This window comes from Drosophila obscura, unplaced genomic scaffold (genome assembly GCF_018151105.1).
Source record: "Drosophila obscura isolate BZ-5 IFL unplaced genomic scaffold, ASM1815110v1 contig_170, whole genome shotgun sequence".
Lineage (NCBI taxonomy): Eukaryota > Metazoa > Arthropoda > Insecta > Diptera > Drosophilidae > Drosophila > Drosophila obscura.
In genome coordinates, this window is record NW_024542758.1 from 488,742 (window position 1) to 509,398 (window position 20,657).

Sequence of the window (20,657 nt, forward strand, 5' to 3'; positions counted from 1 at the left end):
TTTCGTTTCGTGACTCGTGACTCGTGAACCCAGCAGCCTCTCTGGCCTTGGCTGTGGGAGGACCAGGAGGACCAGGACCAGGAGCAGCCTTTGCCTTTTCGCTCAGCTTGTAAATTTTGTCTGTCTGTTCGGATTACGTCTCCGTACTTTCTCCTTAGTTTCGCCCACCAAATTTCCCGTTTCATTCCGTACACCCGTGTCCAGGCCCAGGCCCATGCTGGTGCACCGCGAAGTGCCAAAATGTGGCCAGAGATTGGCCTCAAGTGCGTGGTGAATTCCGCAGCCGCTCCAGGACCACCGCTGGCGACCCTCTTCGGTGCGAGGACGCAGGATGTTCAGTCAGCACGCAGAGGATGAGGCCGCCATCGTCGGGCTGATGAAGCTGCTCAAGGAGCCCGTCTCCCAGACCGTGCGCAGCGAGTCCATGACCTGGCTGGTGCCCGGCAACAGTACTCCGATCTGGAGTCGAAGACTGAGGCACAACCTCGAGGGCCGCCAGCGGCATCAGAGCGGCACCCGCTGGCGGGACTATGACGTGGAGATCGAGGACCGCCTGTGGTCGATATGGGGCGGCCTGCATCCGCGCGCCCCCTGGTTCGATAGCAAGGTGCGGGGTCGCCAGTCGCTCGGCTGCTACGTTGTGGCCTGCTGTGTGGCCAGCATCTTCCGGCGGCTCGGCGACTGGACCAGCAAGCTGCTCGACGCGATTGTCGTCAACGGGGACAAGTACTATCGGGCCAGTGTGGAGCACAGCCAGCGGTGGGACCAGAACCTCAGCCTGGACGATATGTGCGTACAGTGCGACTTCCAGGACATCCACTTCATGGTGCAGATGGAGCTGGTGGCCTTCGGGCATGTGTACAGCGCCCCGGCCAGCGCCTCCATGAGTCTGCTGGAGGGCCTCAGCTACTTCTTCACGCGCTTCGAGTGGGGCATCCTGGAGTGCCAGGAGCGGCGCTTCGCCTTCGGCTTTAGCTCCAGCCACGACGGCGGCTACTTTCTCTACGACTGCTCCGAGTGGGACAAGCCGATCTTCCCGGACGACATGGGCGCCTCGTATGTGCTGCGTGCCAGGCAGCTGCTGGTGCTGCTCTACTGCATGATCGTCACCCTCAATGTGCGGTGCAAGAAGGTCGGCTTCAGGCTCTACAACGTCGATATGGTGCGACTGCCCAGCAGACTTCCCAGCAACAGCAAAACCAGCAGCAGCAGCAGCAGTGGCAGTGGCAGTGGCAGTGGCACCCGAAAGGATAACGAGGGGGAGCCAGCAGAGGGAGGCGTGGCAGAGCCACCGACTTGACGGTGCTGGTGGTGGGGCAGTGGGCCACAGGAGTTCTTGAAGGGCCCCGGCCACTCCAGCACACGATCTGGACAAGCAGCCAACTGACTCGGAAAACCAGTTTCAGCTCCAGTTCCAGTTCCATTTCAAAATCAAAACAAAAGCTTTTCGTATTCCTTTTTTGGACAGCGAGAAATTCGAGAAAATAAAACAGCAAAATCCACGAAATACAAAACATAATAAAAAGTAAAACCTGTTCCACTCCGCAACAATATGCAAAACATTACACGGAAACTGTGATTCGTGTCCGTGTGTCCGTGTGTCCGCGTCCGTGTCCGCGTCGGGCAGTGCTGGGGAAGAGTAGAGGTACGAAAATAAACATAAACCATCCAATAAAATAAAAGCATAACGAAAGAGAGTAACCCACCCCACCCCAGAACAGAACTGAAGGGAAACTGCATTCCGAAAACTCAGTCAAATGTAAAAAAAAAGTCAGCTCCAAACACGAGACAACTCGAAAACTTCTAAAAAAAAAAGGGAAACAAAACTGGATGAAAGTGTGGGGGCGCGAGCGCGAGCTGGGGCAGAGGGGAAAAATGAATCAAAAAAGAAATCCGGTTTCGTTTTCAACCAGAACGACGGGGCCTGGAGCTGGAGCTGGAGTTGGAGCTGGGGCTGGGGCTGGGGCCACTCTGTGCCCGCTGCAGCCGCTGTCCCTTTCTGTTACCTTTATTTTGCTGCTTTATTTATTGCATAGGTTTTTCGCATTTTTTTCCTCCTCTTTTTCTGCGTCTCTCCCACGGCATAGTAGCAGAAGAATTTAGAGCTGTTGGTACGCGGTAAATAGGTTTCTAACCGACGGTTTTTGGAGGCCTAAACGATCCCATGGGCATTTATATTTTGCAAGTAAAATAAACTAATTCTCTCTGCATCTTCCCTTGGAAATAGAAAATGCTCTTATCAGCCAGTGGGGCCGAAGGGAGAAGTGTAATCCTTCCATCATCATTGCTGGCAAATGCAGGACGTATTCCTGTGCATCGGTGTAAAAATCATCGTGCAACAGTAGCTAAACCGACTGAATGCGGCTGCTGTGTGCCGGGTAGTGGGGGGGTCTACGCTCTGGCTCTAGTTGAAGTTGCCCGAAAAACTCTCTGCCAACTCGGATGAGTTGCATGGGAGACGAACTTGAAATTTAGATTTCGAGAGCAACCGCAAAATGTTGCAGGCATGCCAGTCGCAGCCGCTGCCGCTGCCGCAGCCGCAGCATGCAGCGCCGCTCTGCCATTTGAGAGAGCAGCGAACGAGCTGGAGAATTTGGAGCTGCTGCGTCCAGCCTTGGGGGCCGTCGCTTGCCATTGTATTGGTGAGAGAGAGAGAGCGAGAGAGCGTCGTTATTTTTGCACTGCCTGCACGAATATTATTGCAGTTTTTATTGCCGGTGTATCTGTGTGAAGGGTTGAGTGCCGGTTTGCCTGTGTGTGTGTGTGTGTGTGTGCCACTGTCCGCTCCGCTCTTCCACACGAGCTCTTGTCTGGGGCTGCAGAGTTTTATTGATTTTTATTTTACATGCAAAAAATTCGCATGCCATTTTTGATAATAATTACGAATTAGAGTTGGGAGAACTCTAAAGAATACTTCCGGAAAAGTACAGCAAGTGCCTGCGCCATTTCTTAACTGAAGCTGCCAATAAGCCAGAAAGGTGGCGTCGCCATCGCTGACAAGATAAGCAGCTATCAATAGGCAGGAGACCCTTCACCTCCCACCTCTCACCCACTTCTCCAGTCACCAGAGTCGAAGCACACAACTGACGGCGCTTAAGCCGACCAACTAAGCGACGCTGACCAGGCCATGCCCTGCAGTGCCTGCAGTGTCCCTAAGCCCTAAGCCCAAAAGCCCAAAGCCCACTGCCGGTAAGCCCAGATACGATATTACTTCCCACAAAATAAACACAAAACGAAATGGAAGGTCGCTGCTTTTGATACCCTAGCAGTTCCCGAGGCAGTTTCATTCAGATGCAACTTTGACTGAGTTGTGCCCAAGAACCTGCCATGCACTGCAGGCTGCTCAGATATGTTGCAATTAATTTTTAGAACCCAAAAGTATTTCTTTTAAAAGCTATCAAATTTAGTTGAGTGACTTGAGTGTTGATTCGAATTAATATTAAAGTGGTTCTTGCAACAACATTAATTTTAGCTGGCTATATCCATCTGACCAGTATGGTCAACAATATATATAAATACAAATTTATGTATTTATTTTCCCTGCTTTGCAGACATTTCGGTCAAGTCCACAGTACCCTTTATCTTCAAGGGTATACACTCCTGGTAGAAAAAAGATCTTCAAGATGCACCGATGGGCAAACGAAGTTCGAGGTCATTGCATCACACACACACACACACACACACACGCACACATACACATAGATACAAAAGCATAAATGAAATGCAAGCAAAACTCCTCAAGTGCTGCCTGCTGTTCGCTCTCTTTCACCCACTCTTTTTTTCTCTCTCGCTCGCTCGCTCACTCGCTCACTCTCTCTCTCTGTTTCTTGCTCTTTTCTGTCCCCACTCTCCGCCATTTCACATTTGTGGGTGGACAAGGAGACGTGGTGGTGGGGCTCGGCTCTAAATTGCAAATAAAATAAATGGAAATGACTAAAAAAGTGAAATCCCCACAAAAACTGACAAAAACCCAACAGCAAAAAGTGATTGCAGTTTTTGCCGCTGGCTCTTGCCGCCTGTCCTTCTGACTACTTGGCGGGCGGTGGGGGTTTTGTTGGGGGCAGAGGCTGGGTGGCATAAATAAAGTAAAGAACAAAAAGCGGGGAATACTCGTGCCCGAATGCGGGTGGAAGGGTGGCTTGGCATGGCATGGCAAATGACATACAAAAAAGGCGCGACAGCAAAAAAGAGAAGAGCAAAAACAAAGGCAAAAGGGAGGGGGGGCCAGCAACGGGGGCAATGGGGAGGGGGAGCTACGCTGGGAGTACAACAAAGCAAGATTGATGATCTCGTTCAAGGATTTTACGAGTGGACTAGTATCCGAGCGACCCGAATGCCGAGCCAAGAGCGAGAGAGCAGAAACAAGCAGCCCAGACCTTAGCCCCCTCCCCCCCAAAAGAGAAACCACAGACAGAGTGTGTGGGCGTGGGTGGGTTGGGTTGGGGTCTAGGCGACAGACAGATGCGCTACAGCCAATGTGCAGCATAAATAGAGTGGCTCTTCCCAGTGGCCTTCTCTGCGTCTCCTTTTCCACAGTAGCAGTCGTGACACTTTCTGGTTACGCCTCACCTCATCCAGACACACCTTGGCTGGAGCTCTAGGCTCGCTGTGGGAGTTGAACAGGAATAGGCAGATTAGCATGAACAACAACCCTCTCTCCTTTTTCCTCTCTCAATTTTGCGTGCATCTGCCCGTGCCTACCCCCTTCTGCCGCGCGCTCCCCTGGAATTGTTTTAAACGATGGGCCAAGAGTCGTCTGTGTAGGCGTAGCAGCAGTTTCCCTCGCCAGAGGCTAACATACACTCACGCACACTCACGCAAACACACACACGCATACACATGGAGCCTGGAGGGTGGTGTCTGTGTCTGGGTTTAGGTCTGGGGCCTCGCCCGAACTGGTCAGTCAGCACTTCAACCAACCCGCTGACTCACTTAATGACTGACCAGCGAAGCGTGCGCCGAAACGGCAGCACCAGCAGCACCAGCAGCACCCAGCACCCAGCAGCAGCAGCGTCAATGCCACTTCCACTTGCACTGCCACTGCGCTGGCCCCCCTTCAGCCCCACCAGCAGGCAGGCAGCCTAATGACGCATGCTGCAAATTTTGCATTCAGTTTGTGTTTAGTTCTCTTTTCTGTCTACTCTCCTGTCCTCTCCACCCATTTACCCATTTTGCCATTTGCGGTTGTGCCTCGCCTGCACTGGAGATGGCTACCTTTCATTCGGATGCATGAATAGACCTTGCCACATATACACACACAATACGATTATGGTATGTTGATCTTCTCCCTCCAGGCGTGCTTCCGCAATGACGAACACCCCGAGACTGTTCAGGGCGTGTGCCTGGTGGTATCATTCGGTATTATGCCAGGGTCAAGGGCACGTGCCTTCAGCACCCCCTCCCCCCAAAACCACACTCGTTCGTGGTATCTGTATTCAGCTGTATCTTCAATAATTTATTTAAATGTGGCCTGAAACTGCCGCCTTCCTATCCTTTGCGGCTGTCTGTGCAGACCCGTAGCTTGCGCAGCTCCTCCAGTTGCTCCAACGCAGATTTACCATCCCTGTGGGCCTGGGCGGTCAGCAGACGGCGTAGAGACTCCACTCCGGTGTTCAGCACCTGCGAGCGCTCCGAGATGACATTCAGGCGACTCCGCACCTGCAGCAGCTTCTCGCAAGTCGACTCAAAGGAGAGCTCCGAGGGAGTGTCCTCATGGCAATCCAATGAAACGGATTCGGATATTGTTAAATTCTGTTGGAATGGATCCATGTTAATTTTGGGGTTTCACAATTACTAAATTACTAAATAACTACAGAACTCTGTCAATGGAGATCTACTGAGATGTGAATGATCTTTCGCTGGCTGCTGCGACATGGCCAAGCTGCTGCACTTAATTAGAAGCGGAAATGCCACGAAAATTGTTATTGATCAGCTGTCCATGAGGAACTGACAAGACAGCCCAGCCAGCCCAGCCAGCCCAGCCAGCCTGGGCTGCTTGCGGCTTTTGGCGACAACATCGTTGGGTAATTAAAATTAATTTTCGCAAAAATCTCAGAGCTCGATCGAACATGGGGAACGGAGTACGGAGTACGGAGTACAGGGAACGTACCACACTCACACTTGCCACAAGACAACGATGACTCCCAGCCGAGCAGCAAAGTCTGGTAGCCGTGGCCTGTAGTCGGTCAGTGGAATCTAGTTTTCCCAGTTCTCGGGGCTCGTAATGATAAATGGTGTCTGGTTAGCGGAGCGCCAAAAGAGAAACAAGTTCACCTGCCAGAAGACAGAGTCCCCAGAAGCCGTCTCCCCCAGTGCAACGCCCGCCCCCCGGGAACACTCTACCGGACTACGTGTTGTATTTCAATTAGAGCAAAGTCGTCCTCGACCGCAATTAGCAACAAAGTATCTGGCAATGTATGTTTTCGCTATTATCATTTAAATTTATGTCGTGGTCCCACACACACACACACACACACATACATATCTTTAGCTGGACTCCCTCCCAGGTGCCATCCTGCATCTCTCCCATCTCGCCCATCTGTGGGATCCTGGCATGTCTTACGATTATGGTCGCTGGTTGTTGGGCAATTTGTTGGGAGCCAGCGATGCGAGCAGCCTGATAAAATATGTATGCACCTCCTCTGCTGCCGTCTCTTTTTGGAGGCGCCCCAATGGGACTCGACTAGGGACAAATTGCCGGCTTTGGCGGACTGTCCCATCGGGCAAATCGGCAGGCATCGAACGATTAACGGCCATTGGCGAATGTTCTTGGCTGAAAATTGCCGGCTTCTGGATGCATATTTCTGATGGAATGGCCATGGAATGCCAGGGATTAGTGGTCTGGTGCCCATGGAGGCTCTCAGGCGGCTATTCATTTGAATGGCTAATAGAATTGCTCATGCCCCCATCCAACCCCATCCCGCTTTACAGGAAGATCTGAGCACAGCAGCTACAGTCCCCGCAGCTGCTGTTGTGCTGCAGCTTTTCAGGTGCCACAATCTGCTGCGCCCCCAGCTCTGCCTCTGCCGCCGCCTCCGCCTCCCCGACTGCTCTTTTAATAAATGAAAATGTTTTTAATTAATATGCTTCAATATGTCGAGTGGCCCAGCAGGTCCCAGGTCCCTCTTGAAAAGTCAACCCCTGCCTGCCACACAATCCCCATCCCCATCGCCAATCCCCACCCACTCACCATCCAGCATCCACCCTTTTCCCCGTTGTGTGCTGTTGAAATTTTCATTGCATGCGGCCGAGGAGGCGCCTCGGCTTTGTTCTTGTTTTCATACGAGCACAAGCCTACGGGCTAAATTTCAATATTTCATATGCACAATAAGAATGCCACACCCCCCGTTGAGGCATGCACCAAAATAAATAGCACCCCAACCCGCACCGCTCGACTCCACTCTGAGCTTCTCTTTTTCGTTACGATTCACGGACTGACGTACTGATTTATATCTTAGGCTGGTTTTTGGTTTTTCCCACAAAGAGCCTTTGCGGGAATTTCGGGGAAAGAGCATCTGAGGCGCCCTGTGTCCACCAGTAGTAGTTCGGATCCAGAGTTTTTTCTTCTCGCTGAAAATGTGTTTTAAGCAGAAGCTAATGGATTTATTTTGTATCGCCCCGCAGCTGTGGGACTCCTTTTTTTGCGCGCGCTTTCAGGCAGTTAAATGTACATCCGTACGGCCCTGTTCCTCCCCGCCCCCCCACTGCAACATATGCCGCGGCTGCGTAATTAGATTTTTTTACCCCCCCACTCGCCACCACCAATCCCCGAATCAGGAGACCGAAACACCGCCAGCCATTATTTTGATTCATATATCATACATGCATCAATGTCCGTTTCGTCTATTATCCGAGTTTTCATATTCATCTCCTGCTCGAAATTGGACAGCTTCGGTCTGTCTGTCTGTCTGTCTGTCTGCCTTTTGCTGTCAACTGATGGATGATTTCCCGAATGAGCTTCATCGCCATGTTGCTGCTGGCAATGGGAGCATGCAGCTTGGAATGGGTTCTCGGAGTAGTAGAGGGATTGCTGACAGGCCTTGCCATCGCCATCGCCATTCCCCATTGACCGCTGCAACTGCAGTGCAACTTGGCCAATGAAGTGCGCTCGGAATGAATCCATTTATCAGTATTAATTACGAGCCAAGAGTGGAGTTTTCAATGGTTGGATCTACGTCTATTCGCCCCAATAGGGATACGTTGGAGGAGCACCCAGTCAGCCAGCACACTTTGGGGACAAACCGCAAACTTCAGCTGCAAAATGGCCATTCATTTGCAATTTTTATTTGGGGGTGGCAGGGGTGCAGCAGTGCAGTATGCAATATTATTTAAAAATGCAAAACTCTCCTCTGTTGCGGATATTGCACCTGACTGTACACGCAGGATGTGTCCATGCTGAATACTGCATCCGTGCATCCCCAATTGGCAATCGTCTGTGTGCGGTTGAATTGCTGACAACACGGCGAACATGGGCCTCTCAGCTCTTGGACAACCGACAACCCACCCATCTACATGTCCCCATTCCCATTCCCATTCCCATTGCCATTCTCTCAGCTATCCTCCTTCCACCGTTCAAGTGGGTTGTCAGGTGCAGCTGACAAGCGGCTTGCAACTTCATTAGGTGCGCCGGGACCTGGACCTGGACCGAGGCCGGACGAAAAGGCGGCTCCACAATTCGAAAAGCAGCTGCCTGGCATCAGAGGGGATATCCCGTGCCACCACCCCACCCCACCCCGTTGTGGGCAGCTGAGTGCAACCCTTTTGGGTGCATTTAAGGCAGAGTCTCCAGCAACAGCAACAGCCACAGCTCCAGCTCCAGCTCCGACTTCGACTAAGGATCAGGCCTCGGTTCGGTCTGTTGCATTTTTCGGCAATGCAAATGGAGGCAGCAGCAACAGCAGCAGCAGCAGCTAAGGGGCTGGTCGTGGGGTTGGTAGGCTTTCATTTCCATGCACATTTGCATTTTTTATGCTTACTCCATATATGCAACAGTCCCTGTATGTGTGTGTGTGTGTGTGTGTGTGCCACCCCGTTGCATGTGCATGCATACATATACATATATGTATGTATATGGAGATGGCCAGCAGCCATCTCGCTCTGTCGCTCTGGCCGTCTCTTTCCCTCCGCGAAAATCGATATCAACCAAATTTAAAATGCACTTCTATTGTTTTTTTTTATGCTATTTTGGGGCTGCCTCCTGCTGCATCCCTTACGAGAGACTGAGCCTTATTCATATACTACAATATATACACACACACATACACATATGTATGCATGTACGAGCATGCATGTGTGGGGTGTGGGGGGCACCCAGAGACCTTTATGGCACCCTCACGTATGCAACCTTGTGCTGCAGAGTGCAGGCTGCAGGCTGCAGGCAGGGTACTTTGCATTTGAAGTAGTCTAATTCAATCGGATGCTCGAAGCTAATAATAAGCACGGAGCAGGAAATTGACTAGGAAGCTGCGAGGGGGGTACATCCAAATATCCAATGGATAATACTAAATTTCAATTACAAGTACAAGTAAAATTTGCAGGAGATACGGAACTATTCGGACAATCCTTAGCCTTTTTAAAGATGTTTTTCTGCACTCTGTTTGCCAGGATCCTCTTCATTCCGTTCGATTGCCACTTGGCTGGACTTTACTTAACTTTAATTCACGTTTCAGTGGAGCGGCCAGAACAGGGACAGAGTACAGTAAATTTGGCTGGTTATTCATTCGCCGATAATCCAATTACGGGGTCGCATTATCCATTAGCTCGTATCTGGGACTGTGCATCGAGAGGCAATTCGATTGCAGCCAATTTGTTGCTGCATCTGCATCTGGGGCCTGTAATTGGGTTTGGGTTTGGGCTCTGGGTCTGGGCCTCGGTCTGGATGTTGGTAGGTGCTGCCGCCTAACGAACAATTAATTGAATATAACATTCAATTATTTTTTGAAAAAGAATTTCAAACAAACACCAGCGAGTTCTGGTGCGGTCTGGCCTGAGACTCGCTGGGATGAGTGGAACGTTAACCGCATTGCATAAACACACCGAGCCCATGTAAAGGCCTATGTAATACATAGCCAGATGCATGTACAGAGCCCTGCATATGTCCATGTCCTGACCTGTACATGTACATGACGCACTTTAAGCCCACAGTCCCGCGTCCCGCGTCCATATCCATGTGTCCACGTCGCCCCACTGTGTCTGTGCTGTTTCCCAGCCATCTCTGTCGCACCCTCGCCAATGCCACACAATGAGGGGAGTTGGGCCGGACGGAGTACGAGTATTAATGAAAATTTCGTACATCGGATTCGCATCATTAAAAAAACGAAAACACCGAAAAATTCGCATATGTGAAAGTCGGCGTGGATTTTTTTAAGGGTTGCAAATTGTTTGCAAAATAAAAACATTCGAAAATGTTGTAGAATAAAAATCAATTTGGTTTGTGGACTCTTTTTGCTGTAAATGGAAACAATGCGAGTACATAAGGGGTGTGGGTGGCGGTGGGGGGCCCACATAGCATAGTGGGTGCACGTACGTGTACATGTAACGATGTTTTTCCACATATAAAATGTATTTTTGTTGCATTGTTTTTCTGCCGGAGTGCGATGCTTGTGTGCGGGAAATACATTAACGATGGAAAAAATGAAAAGAAAGTAGAGTAAAAATGACAAAAAAAATTCTTGTCAGAAGTGGGATTCGAACCCACGCCTACAGAAGTAGACTGCGACCTGAACGCAGCGCCTTAGACCACTCGGCCATCCTGACTGTACCGATCGTCAGAGCAAACTCACTGTAGATCCATGAAACGATCGGCGATGTTCCCCTCTTTTCGGACAATAGAAACTACGCCCCTGATCGAGGTCATTATATTATTTCCTACGTGAGTGGAAAACTTACGAAAGAGTGATAGTATTTTGTATGGAATTAAGTAATGCAGATAAAGCGATTGATGCCATTTCGGGGAATTATTAATCAGATGGTTACTGAGATTTGTATTTTTTTTCTATATGCCCCACACCTTTGACTGCAGGGTATCCGCATTTTTTGTGCGCTTGCCAAAAATTAAACAAAAATGTTCAATAAGAATATGTTTTATTCAGATACATAAATTCAGCTGCTCCCATGCATGGACTGCACCCTTGCACTCCCACCTCCAGGGGCTATTTGTGCGTGGCCCAAAACCCAGGGACAGCGAAATGAACAGTTGACAGAAGGATGCACTTAATGCACTGGCGCTGCACTGGGTGTCTCCTGCCACTGCCCGAGTGCACTGTACTTATCATGGGATAATGATGTAGCAATGACGGAATGGATTTAAGTCAGAAAGAAATGCATTTCCCCCTTATCCGCGGATGCAGCCAATCGTTTGACAATTTCCCGATTTGCAATTAGCCAATGAGCGGTCTGTGTTATCCGTTAATGCGGTCCATTGAATGGCGCACACAATTATGGATGTTTATTCAATTACAAAGCTCACAATGATTGGATAGGGAGTGACTTATGTACTGCCGAATCAAATCGAATATATGTACATATACTATTTATACATTTGCGACAATTTATTTTAATAATTGCCAACTCCGAGGGCATCAGCCCTACCCTATATCATATCATTCAATTATTGCGTAGACACGTTGGCCACTATATCGTGCAATATGGCCGCAAGTACTGTGGATTTATGTACTCTCCGATTGTGGCGAATGTGTGAATTTATAGCCATCGAACAGTAGCGAAATCCCTTCTCTTTGTTCCATTCTAGGCTACCTAGGTGAGCATACCACTAATTTCGAGTACATTCACATTCACATTACCCCCATGGACAGCACATACGCACAAGCTCAAGCTCATTTGCATAACGCTATCGTTCAAGTCCGCATCCTACCATATATACATAAATATAGTATACATATGTGTTTGCTATATACATACTCCACTAGGCTGGGCTGGGGTGGTGTGGGGTAGGGTTTTGGGCAGGCTGCTGCTGGTTTGAGCTACGCAAAATGACAATAAAATCGCATAAAATGCGATAAAAAATACGAAATAAAAGTGTAATACTCAGGCACGACACAACACAGCCAACACAGCAAACACAGCCAACATAAAAATAAATAAAAAGAGCGAGAATAATGCGTTGATGCGTGCGTGCGGTTTGGGCCCGCCCCCTGGGAACGGCGTGTGGGTTGCATTTTGGTTGGTCGGCGGCTCTTTGTGAGTGCAGCAGAAAAAAAATAAAAATTAATAATAAATTGTATTATAATTTCCTTTTTTGTGCTGGATCAGACTGAATGCATCCGAAAGTCTTTTACACAATACCTACAAGTTGACTCCAAGATACGACGAGTACTAACGGCAGGGGCTTGGGATTTACCAGTCTGTGACTTCGAAGACTGCTGATCAGAATTAACAGTGAAAAACAATTGATCTGCACATTGGAATCAGCCAACCCGAAGTCTGTTTAATTTCGTTATTTCTCGTCAATTGTTGTACCTCTTCGAGTAAATGGAAGCCACGTTGTGATCCTCTGCAGAAACCCGACTGTGAATGATTGGCGCCGGGTGAAAAAATAATGAATGCACTTTTTGTGTGCGAACGCATCTAAAAAAGAATTTAAAAAAACGTTGCAGCGAATGAAAAGGCAGGCGGAGATGCAGTAGGAGATCCACAGGATGCCTGGGAAGGAGGGGAATGCATTGGGTGGTATGCGTGGCATTAATGCGCTGCTGCTGCTGCTGCTGCTGCTGCAGTTGACGCATGCCACTGCTGCCGCTGCTTCTGCCACTGCCAGTGCCAGTGCTGCTGCCACTCTTGCTGCTGCTGCTGCTGCTGATTATGTTGATGACGATGCTCAAACAACAAAATAATCGAATAAATTAACATGTAAAAAAAAGAGGGATATAAAAAATTCAATCGCCACGCACTGGGCGGTGTGTATGCGATGTGGAGGATGCAGAAAACCCTCCTGCATTCCGTATTAATAGGTCTGCTAATTATTGATGGGCTTCCCCCCTGCGGGCCCCAGACTGCAACCCGGACCCACTTCTCGGTGGCTGTGGCTGTGGCTGCGTCGACAGTGGCCGGCCCGCTCTCATAATGAGTTTTTTCTGGCTGCAGTGGCATATACGGCTGCTGCTTCTGTTGTTGTTGTTGTTATTGTTGTTGTTGCAGCAAATGCGTGGCAGTGCGTACTGCCTGGGCGAAAATCAGTTTCGAAAATGCTTTGTCAACAGCAACACACATTCAAAATTTTCGGTTTAGTCGCATAAGTTTTATTTTGCCTGATTTAGTACAACATTACAACTTTGGCGCGCCACTTGGTCCTGTGTTGGAAAATTCCCCTGATTTTTTGTCGAGCGGGCAAAGTCCCAAAAGCATGAGTGAGTGAATTGTGACTGCTGCATTGCTGCATTGCCGCCTCGTGCCATGCATCGGCCTCGTGCGTCGGCCCCTACTAAGCCTAAGCGTACCATGGATTAAGTATACGCAGTGTGGGTTGGCCATAGCCAATACCACCTTCTGTTTATGTTTATAAGTGTGTGTGTTTGTGTGGCTGTGTTTCTGTGTATGTGTGCACTGTGTTTTGGATGTAAATTATGCAAATACTACCCCTATTACAGCCCTAAACCGCAGAGAGACCGACCACCCGCATCGGCCCACCCCCTATTTCTCTATTACGCTGGCGTCGACGCTATTCTCTGGTCTGGTTTCTGTATTCTGCGGTTTTGTTGTTGTCGCTAGTTAGCTGCGCCGACCGATGCATCTGATTAACAAAATTAGTTTAGAAAACTCCGCTCTCGCGTTCGAAACAAACAAAAATTGTTCGCTTTTTTCGACACAACCAAAAATACCTACTCGTAATTTCCCCAGGAGCCGGAGTCCCCATTAGAAATGTGTTCCCAAGTGCGATGCTCATTTGTGAATGAATCAAAGGAAATGTAAAGGCAAAAGGAAGAGCTTAGCTATGGTATGTCACGTGCACAAAAAAATGATATGAAAATAACCGAGTCAGCATTCAGTTTGTATACGTTAAGGCCATAGGAAAGTGCCAACCACGATCTCATTTGAATGTAGATTTAGATTTAGAGAGGTGTTTCATGCACACGCAAAAATTGTAGACATTGTGCGACTTGTGGATTAAATTTGCCTGTGCGCTGATTTCCTATAAATTCTGTAGGCAAACAATTCAGAAGAAAGCGAATGGAAACAAGGATATAATACATTTTTCAACAATTAATTTAGCCGCAAAATTGCCGCTTAAAGTGAACATATATGAGTAGGTTTGATGTATTTATCTCAAAGCAAACTATGATGGACTTTCGGGTAAATTGTGGATGCAGAATGTGGATGTGAATGCCAAGACTCCGCAACAATAGAGAATGCTTCCGTGGAAAGTATCGTATCGTGTAACAAGCCGAAGTTAACCCATGCCTAATGTGAAATCTATCTTAAAGATTCATCGGATGCAACATTTTGCAGCATCCCCAGAAAAGTTTTCGGCTCGCTTTAATTTTCATTAGAAATGTTGCTGCGGTGTTTTGCCGCTTTCCATGTGCTTTCTCCCATATGTGTGTGTGTGTGTGTGTTAGTGTGTGTGAGTGTATTCCCCGACCTCCATGGGGTTTTGTTAGCCATTTTGTGATCTATTTTCTAGCACGGGTGGCTGCGGGGGGAGTTCGTTTTAGTCGGGCAAGGCCCCTCGTTGTCGTCGTCATCATCGTCGTCGCTGGGCGTTTGCGTTTCTGTGTCGCGAAGAGGAGATTCCATTCCATACCCTCCCCTCCCCACCCCTCCCCAGCCGAGGCGACGCGACGAAGACTCTTCTTGAATGAAAGTCAAAGTAAAAACGGGAAAACAAAGCAACAGAAGCAAAAACCTAAACAAAATACAAAACCATAGACACGAAGCGGAATGGAGGGGCTGCGTGGGGGGGCGATTGGGGGCGCCAGAGAGCGCCAAAGTTTGATAAGGCGAAAGCAAAACAAAACGGAGCGAAAGACAGCTGGTGGGTGGGGTGGGGTGGGGTTCGGCGGATGGTACAACCGGGGGGCCTGTCGCCGGGAAAAACAAACAGCAAATAGGGTTTTCCTCGATAGAAAAAGTCGAAAAGGAAAAGACGCAGAGCCGAGGAGGAATGCAGCGAGAGAATGAAAATGCCTCGAGGACAGTGGACATGTAAGTGGGGGTGGGGTTTGGCGGTTGGCTCAGGTGCGTTGCCGGGTTGAATGCACGCCGTGCGGAAAAGGGAGAGCTTTATGTGTGGGTGCCAGAGCGAGATGGCTAGCATCTGCTGCAGTTCGTTCCCCTCTCTCTCTTTCGCTCGCTCGCTCGCTCGCTCGTTCGCTCTCTCTCGGCGCATGTGCAATGGCCCTCGGACTCGTGGGCTGGCGGGTGGGGGGATGCTGCAGCAGCAGAGCGGGCGGAGAGGGGATCGCGTGTATGTAAAGGAAGAGAGCGCGTGGATGGATGGAGATGGGGGTCGGTGGACTGGGTGGCTGTGCGGGGTGGGACAGGTGCAATTTATTTATTTATTTCGATTCATTTCCGCTTTTGTGTGAGGCTAAATGAAAACTCATTTCCCTTTGATGTGTGTGTGTGTGTGTGTGTGGTCTTCTTCTTCTCTCATTGCTCGGACACTGCCAGAACGAGATGGATATAGAGAGAGAGAGAGGGAGAGATAGCAAGAGATTGGATGCCTCTCTCTCTCTCTCTCTCCCTCGCGCTGCCTGATTTTGGGTGCTGCTCTGCTGCTGCTGCTGCTGCGCGATAATGAAAAAGTATAATGCACCAAAAAAGTGACATAAGGCTGTAAATTAAGCAACAAGAACAAATGTAAACTCTGCCCCATGCATGTATGTACATATGTGGCATGATGTACATACATGTATGTATGTACATGTGCATGTGTATGCATCATTTGTGCATGTGTGTGTGTGTGTGTGTGTGCACATATAATCGGTTATTTACAGTTATCTGCATATCCTGAACGAGAGGCTGTTGCTGCTGCCACCCACTCCCACCCACCGCGGCTGATGCGGTAGGTGAGGCATTCGGCCCCGAGGCCACCTACGTGTGTTGTCCACGTGTGGAGGTTTTTTTTCGTTTGCCTGTCCTATCCAGCTCCTTTATGTTTTCCCATCAAATTAAAAGCCTTTTCACTGCAAATTACAAAAATGGTAATCGCCCCCGACTATACGTATGTACATACATACATATATGGGGATATATGTACGAATACCTGTAGGATAATGCACATGTGTCGAGGGGGCTGGCGGGTGGATGTGTACCCGTGTGTATCTGCACATGGGGATTCTATTGAATTTCGCTCGTGGCTAATCGATGCTCTTTGGTGTCGGAGGGGGATGCCAGCAAATGAGCAGAGAGACACAAGGGAAATTGAAATATTTGCATAAAAATTGAATGAGCCTGATCGGATAGATGTAAGGCCAGGACAGGTCGTCACCCCATCGTCACCTCTATTTACAGGCACCGCCCGCTGTAATCCATAGTGCCGCATTCCCGAAATGATTGAATACATAATTCACCAATCTGTATTAATGCAAATTCAGATGAAAGGCCATTAGGGAAACCCCATAGTCTGCGGCGGTGGTGGTCTGTCTCCCTTCCTCTTCTCTCTCTTGCCTAATTCATATTTATTGCGTTCTATTTCTCCTTCCTCCATCCTCCATCCTCGCTCTCTCTTTCTCTTGCTCTTGCTCTGCCTGCGAATCTCTGTCCGGGTTTCTGTACGTCCGAGCATATGCTCGGACATGGCTGGGGGCTATACTGGTACTCGTACTCGTATTCGTACTCTTAGAGGGACTGGCTAAAAATTTACATAGCCAAAGTCGACAAAGTCGCAAAAAGCAACAGCGAGGCAGAAACCGGCTTTCCAGCTCACACACACAGAGACAGACACAGCCACAGATACACAATCCCAACACAGCGACGAAGCTCACCCACATATGCAAGCGCTCCACACAAGATAACAGATACAAAAGCTACGGCAGAAACCGGCTTTTTGTGTGACCTAATATTCGAGTCAACAACTACAACTTTGGCAAAAAGGCAGCAAGAATTCGCACAGCCAGCGCGGAGAATCGCTCCACGAAGTGCGATTCCCAAACTCTCGCCTCGCTCCTTTCTCGCGATAAGATTAGAGCCACCAGCCTGCCAGAGGGGCGGTGGAGGTGGAGGTGGAGCGGAGCCGGGCGCCTTATCAGCGGCCAAGAGAGCGGCAAGGCACAGCGCCTTCGAGCAGAGAGCTTTTGCTGGGGCCATGCAGGGGTCGGCGGGGAGGGAGTGAGTGGGTCTCGGCCTGTTCTTAACCTATTCCACGCCGCGCCGCCAAGTGAGAACGCAAACAAAAACACAATTATGCCGCTTTCGTTCCCCTACCTCGCCTACCCCATTGTCCCGATGTGCCAGGGGCCCTGAAGCTTCGTTTTGAATGCCGAGGCCATCGATAGAGAGAGAGAGAGAAAGAGAGACAACGAGAGATGGAGAGTGGGGGCGGAGAGGAAGAAGACATGCTAAAATCAAGAAACAATAAGTAGCTTCAGATGCCGAAGCTTTTAATACACTTTCAAAGTAACCAGTTCTACCTATGAGAAAGTCTGCCACTCAGCCTCGCCTTCCGACCGATATGATGTTTTATAACGGATCGTATCCCAGCGATTAAGGATCTTGTACCTTAAAAAACAGGAGCTCGAAGCTGCTCACTCTAAGAGTGGCAAACATCCCCTTAGATGAAACATGCCCGCTCTGAAGAGGTGCCATAAAACAACAAATGCCAATGGTCGGGTGGCAGAAACTATTCGGCGGAGTTGACTCTTTATTTGCATTATTCATATGCCATGTGTGATGCTGGTTGGTGTCTGCGTGGGCGATGATGTACTGTACTGGATTGCCGGCAAGGGGCGAGATGGAGATAGATGGTGGGAGAGAGAGGAGGTCCGGGTCGGGGTCGGGGTCGGAGCTGGGTTCGTTCGCGTTGAGTTGAGTGTTTTGAGAGAGTGGAAGCTTTCAGAGTATGCAGTAGCCCGACCATGGGACTGGCGGCGGGCTCGGGCTTGTCGTCTACTTTTTGCACCGGCAAAAAAAACTAAGCACCCGGCAAACGTTGTTGTTGGCAGTCAGTCAGTGCCTCTCCCATTCCCATTCCGATTCCGATTCCATTGCTCTCTTCTCTTTGTGAAGTGCTCTTGTGCTTTTTATACATTGTTGTCTTTTCGTGTTGGCGCCAAACGAGAGTTTCTATTGTTTTTGGCAGTGGGCAACGTTGCCACGTTTCACAGCTTAGATTGTGACGTTGCGCCATGTAGTGTCTCCGTCGCTGGTATTGGCAGTGGCATCGTCTGCCAAAGCAGCTGCATCAGCCGCAAACAGATCGTCCACCAACTGATCCATATCCAGATCCAGATCGTAGTCAACTTTCAGTAATGACTCCATCGTGATCACACCACTGGCGTAATATTCGTTGCTGTCTTCCTCCATTTCCAAGCGCTCTGAGTAGCTGTCGTCCCCCGGAAGGTCCAGCAGCCGGATCTGGCGGCGCATAGTCTCCCGTTCCCGATCCTTCTCAGCTGCTGTGTTGATGTTGCCTTTTCTTTTTGCGCAGTAGTCCTCCAGTTTGTTCTGGCACCGCTCCATGTCGTTCATGGCCACCTGCAAACTGGCGCCGATATCCTTCAGGCGGTTTGCAATGCCCAGCAGCTTGGCGCGCATTTCGGATATCTGCTGACAGTCCATTATGAGAAAAGTTTGCTCAAGTCTTGTAGAATCAGAAAACTTTTAAATTTCGTAAGCAAAAACTTCCAAGAATAACTCGCTCGTTCAGAAAAGGTTTGTGAGAGTAAAAATTGTATTATGTAGCCAGAGACTGGCCGATCTGGAGAGCTGTCAAACCAAACTTCATTCAAATTTCATGAATTCATTTGCCTTGTTCCAAAAACAAACTCTAGAAATTAACTAAAATTTTTTCTCTGAAAATGGACACGTCCAATAAGCTGGAGTATTCTGTGGCCAAGAACTCTGTGCCTGGGGTGCGGACAGGCCGTCAGATGGAGTCCCAGACAGATGCCCGCAACCTGTGCGGAAAGCCCAGCTTCTTCATTTGCAAGGGCAAACGGATTCCAGATCTGAACGAAGTGACCAGCATCTCGGATCTCGATCAGATGCAGGCCGGCGAAGAGGCCATACAGAAGATCCAAGGCATTGTGAAGCGTCAAAGCCGCATCATGGCCTGGGTGGACTGCTTACTCTTCCGCAAGAAGGAAGTCGCCCAAGGTCTCAGCCAGAGCGAGGATCTGCAAACAGACGAGTCCATTGGCAATGATGACTTTTGAAATTTCGAATGTGAAAGAAAGATAAAGACGTATGAGTAACTGTTTGGCAGGCATTTAAAAATCTCCCCATATTTTATTGTTCTTTAAGTCTCGGATAGAACAATGTGCCGCCAGGCTAAGAAGATCTTTCGTCTGCAGTACATACATAGATGTCTTACACTGTCTTCTATAAGTGTTTCCCTTTTTGAGTCAGCTGTTCGGACAGCGTTCAGCGACTTTTGCTGGTTTTGCTTCGTTTCGATTCGATTCAATTCGCTTTATCATTTTGTTTTTCATAAATATTTATAAGTGAGCACTTTTGTTTTTCTACTGATAGGAGGACGGATAGGACGCAGCATATTCTCCGCCTCCCCCTGGGACAGGGCGGGGCAAACTGATTAAGGCTCTGCGCAGCTGATAGAGATAAGTTTATATATAGACACGGGGTAGGCGATTCCATTGAGGAACATGGTACCCTGTAGACACGAGGGGCATTCCATCGAGTCTAAATAAATTTGCAGCATTTTGGCGCGTGAAAAAGCTCGGATCTAAGCTCCCAGTTACCCTCCCTTTGGGGCAGGCACTGGTTTACCTAGTTCTAAGCTCTGGCGGTTTCGAATTGTAACACTTTCACGCGCCGTCCGCCAAAAGGAACCACACAGCCAGACGCTGCAAGGGCTGGGCAGTAGGTGGGTTGCAAGCCACTGCAACCAGACCTGTCGCAGCTCCTCCTCCTCCGCCTCCTCTTTCTGTCACACACACACGCACACACACACTCGGAGATACCCACATAGATACAGAGAGCGTTGCATGCCAATGTTTAACCCTTCATTGCCGCCTGATGGAGCCACCCAAAGCAGGCAACAAAACTTCAGCTGCAAAGGCACGCGACGCTGATGGCTCTGTCGACGCAGGCGTCGCAGCCGACTGCGGGCCCCATGTGAGTCGCGCGACAAGCACGCACACAGTGCACAGACACACGGATACAGTAGATACACCACATCCATGCACGCCTCCCTCCTTCTTCTCCTTCTCCGCCTCCGCCAGCGCAACCAAGCTGCTTTTTTTTTGCAAACTTTTTGCCGACGCTTTTTGTTTGCTTTACTTGTCGTTGCTTGCGCTCTCTCTCCCTGTCTCTCTGTCGCTCTGTACCTCACCAACTCTGTCGCTCTCGCACACACAAACAAATTCTTGAGTGGCGGCCTCTCTCTCGCTCTCTCTCTCTCTTTCGCTGTGCTCGCGTTGGGGCCTGCAGTGGTGAGGTAAATGGAAAGGGAGGAGCGCATTCGTCGTAGTCGCCTCATTGTGCTCGCTTCGTTTCATTTTCGCTTCGTTTTTGTTGTCTGA

The 20,657-nt window shown here is 49.3% G+C and overlaps 1 protein-coding gene and 1 non-coding gene across 2 annotated transcripts; one reads left to right on the forward strand and one right to left on the reverse strand.

The window, feature by feature from the left end:
- The first annotated feature begins 61 nt into the window (after window positions 1–61).
- On the forward strand, window positions 62–1,555 carry LOC111079038. The gene has a single exon (XM_022374032.2). The coding sequence runs from the start codon at window positions 332–334 to the stop codon at window positions 1,298–1,300; it is 969 nt and encodes a 322-aa protein (XP_022229724.2). The 5' UTR covers window positions 62–331; the 3' UTR covers window positions 1,301–1,555.
- Window positions 1,556–10,671: 9,116 nt separating this feature from the next.
- Trnal-cag lies at window positions 10,672–10,755 on the reverse strand. Its single transcript has one exon. It is a non-coding gene; the product is annotated as a tRNA-Leu (tRNA).
- Between the last annotated feature and the right edge of the window lie 9,902 nt (window positions 10,756–20,657).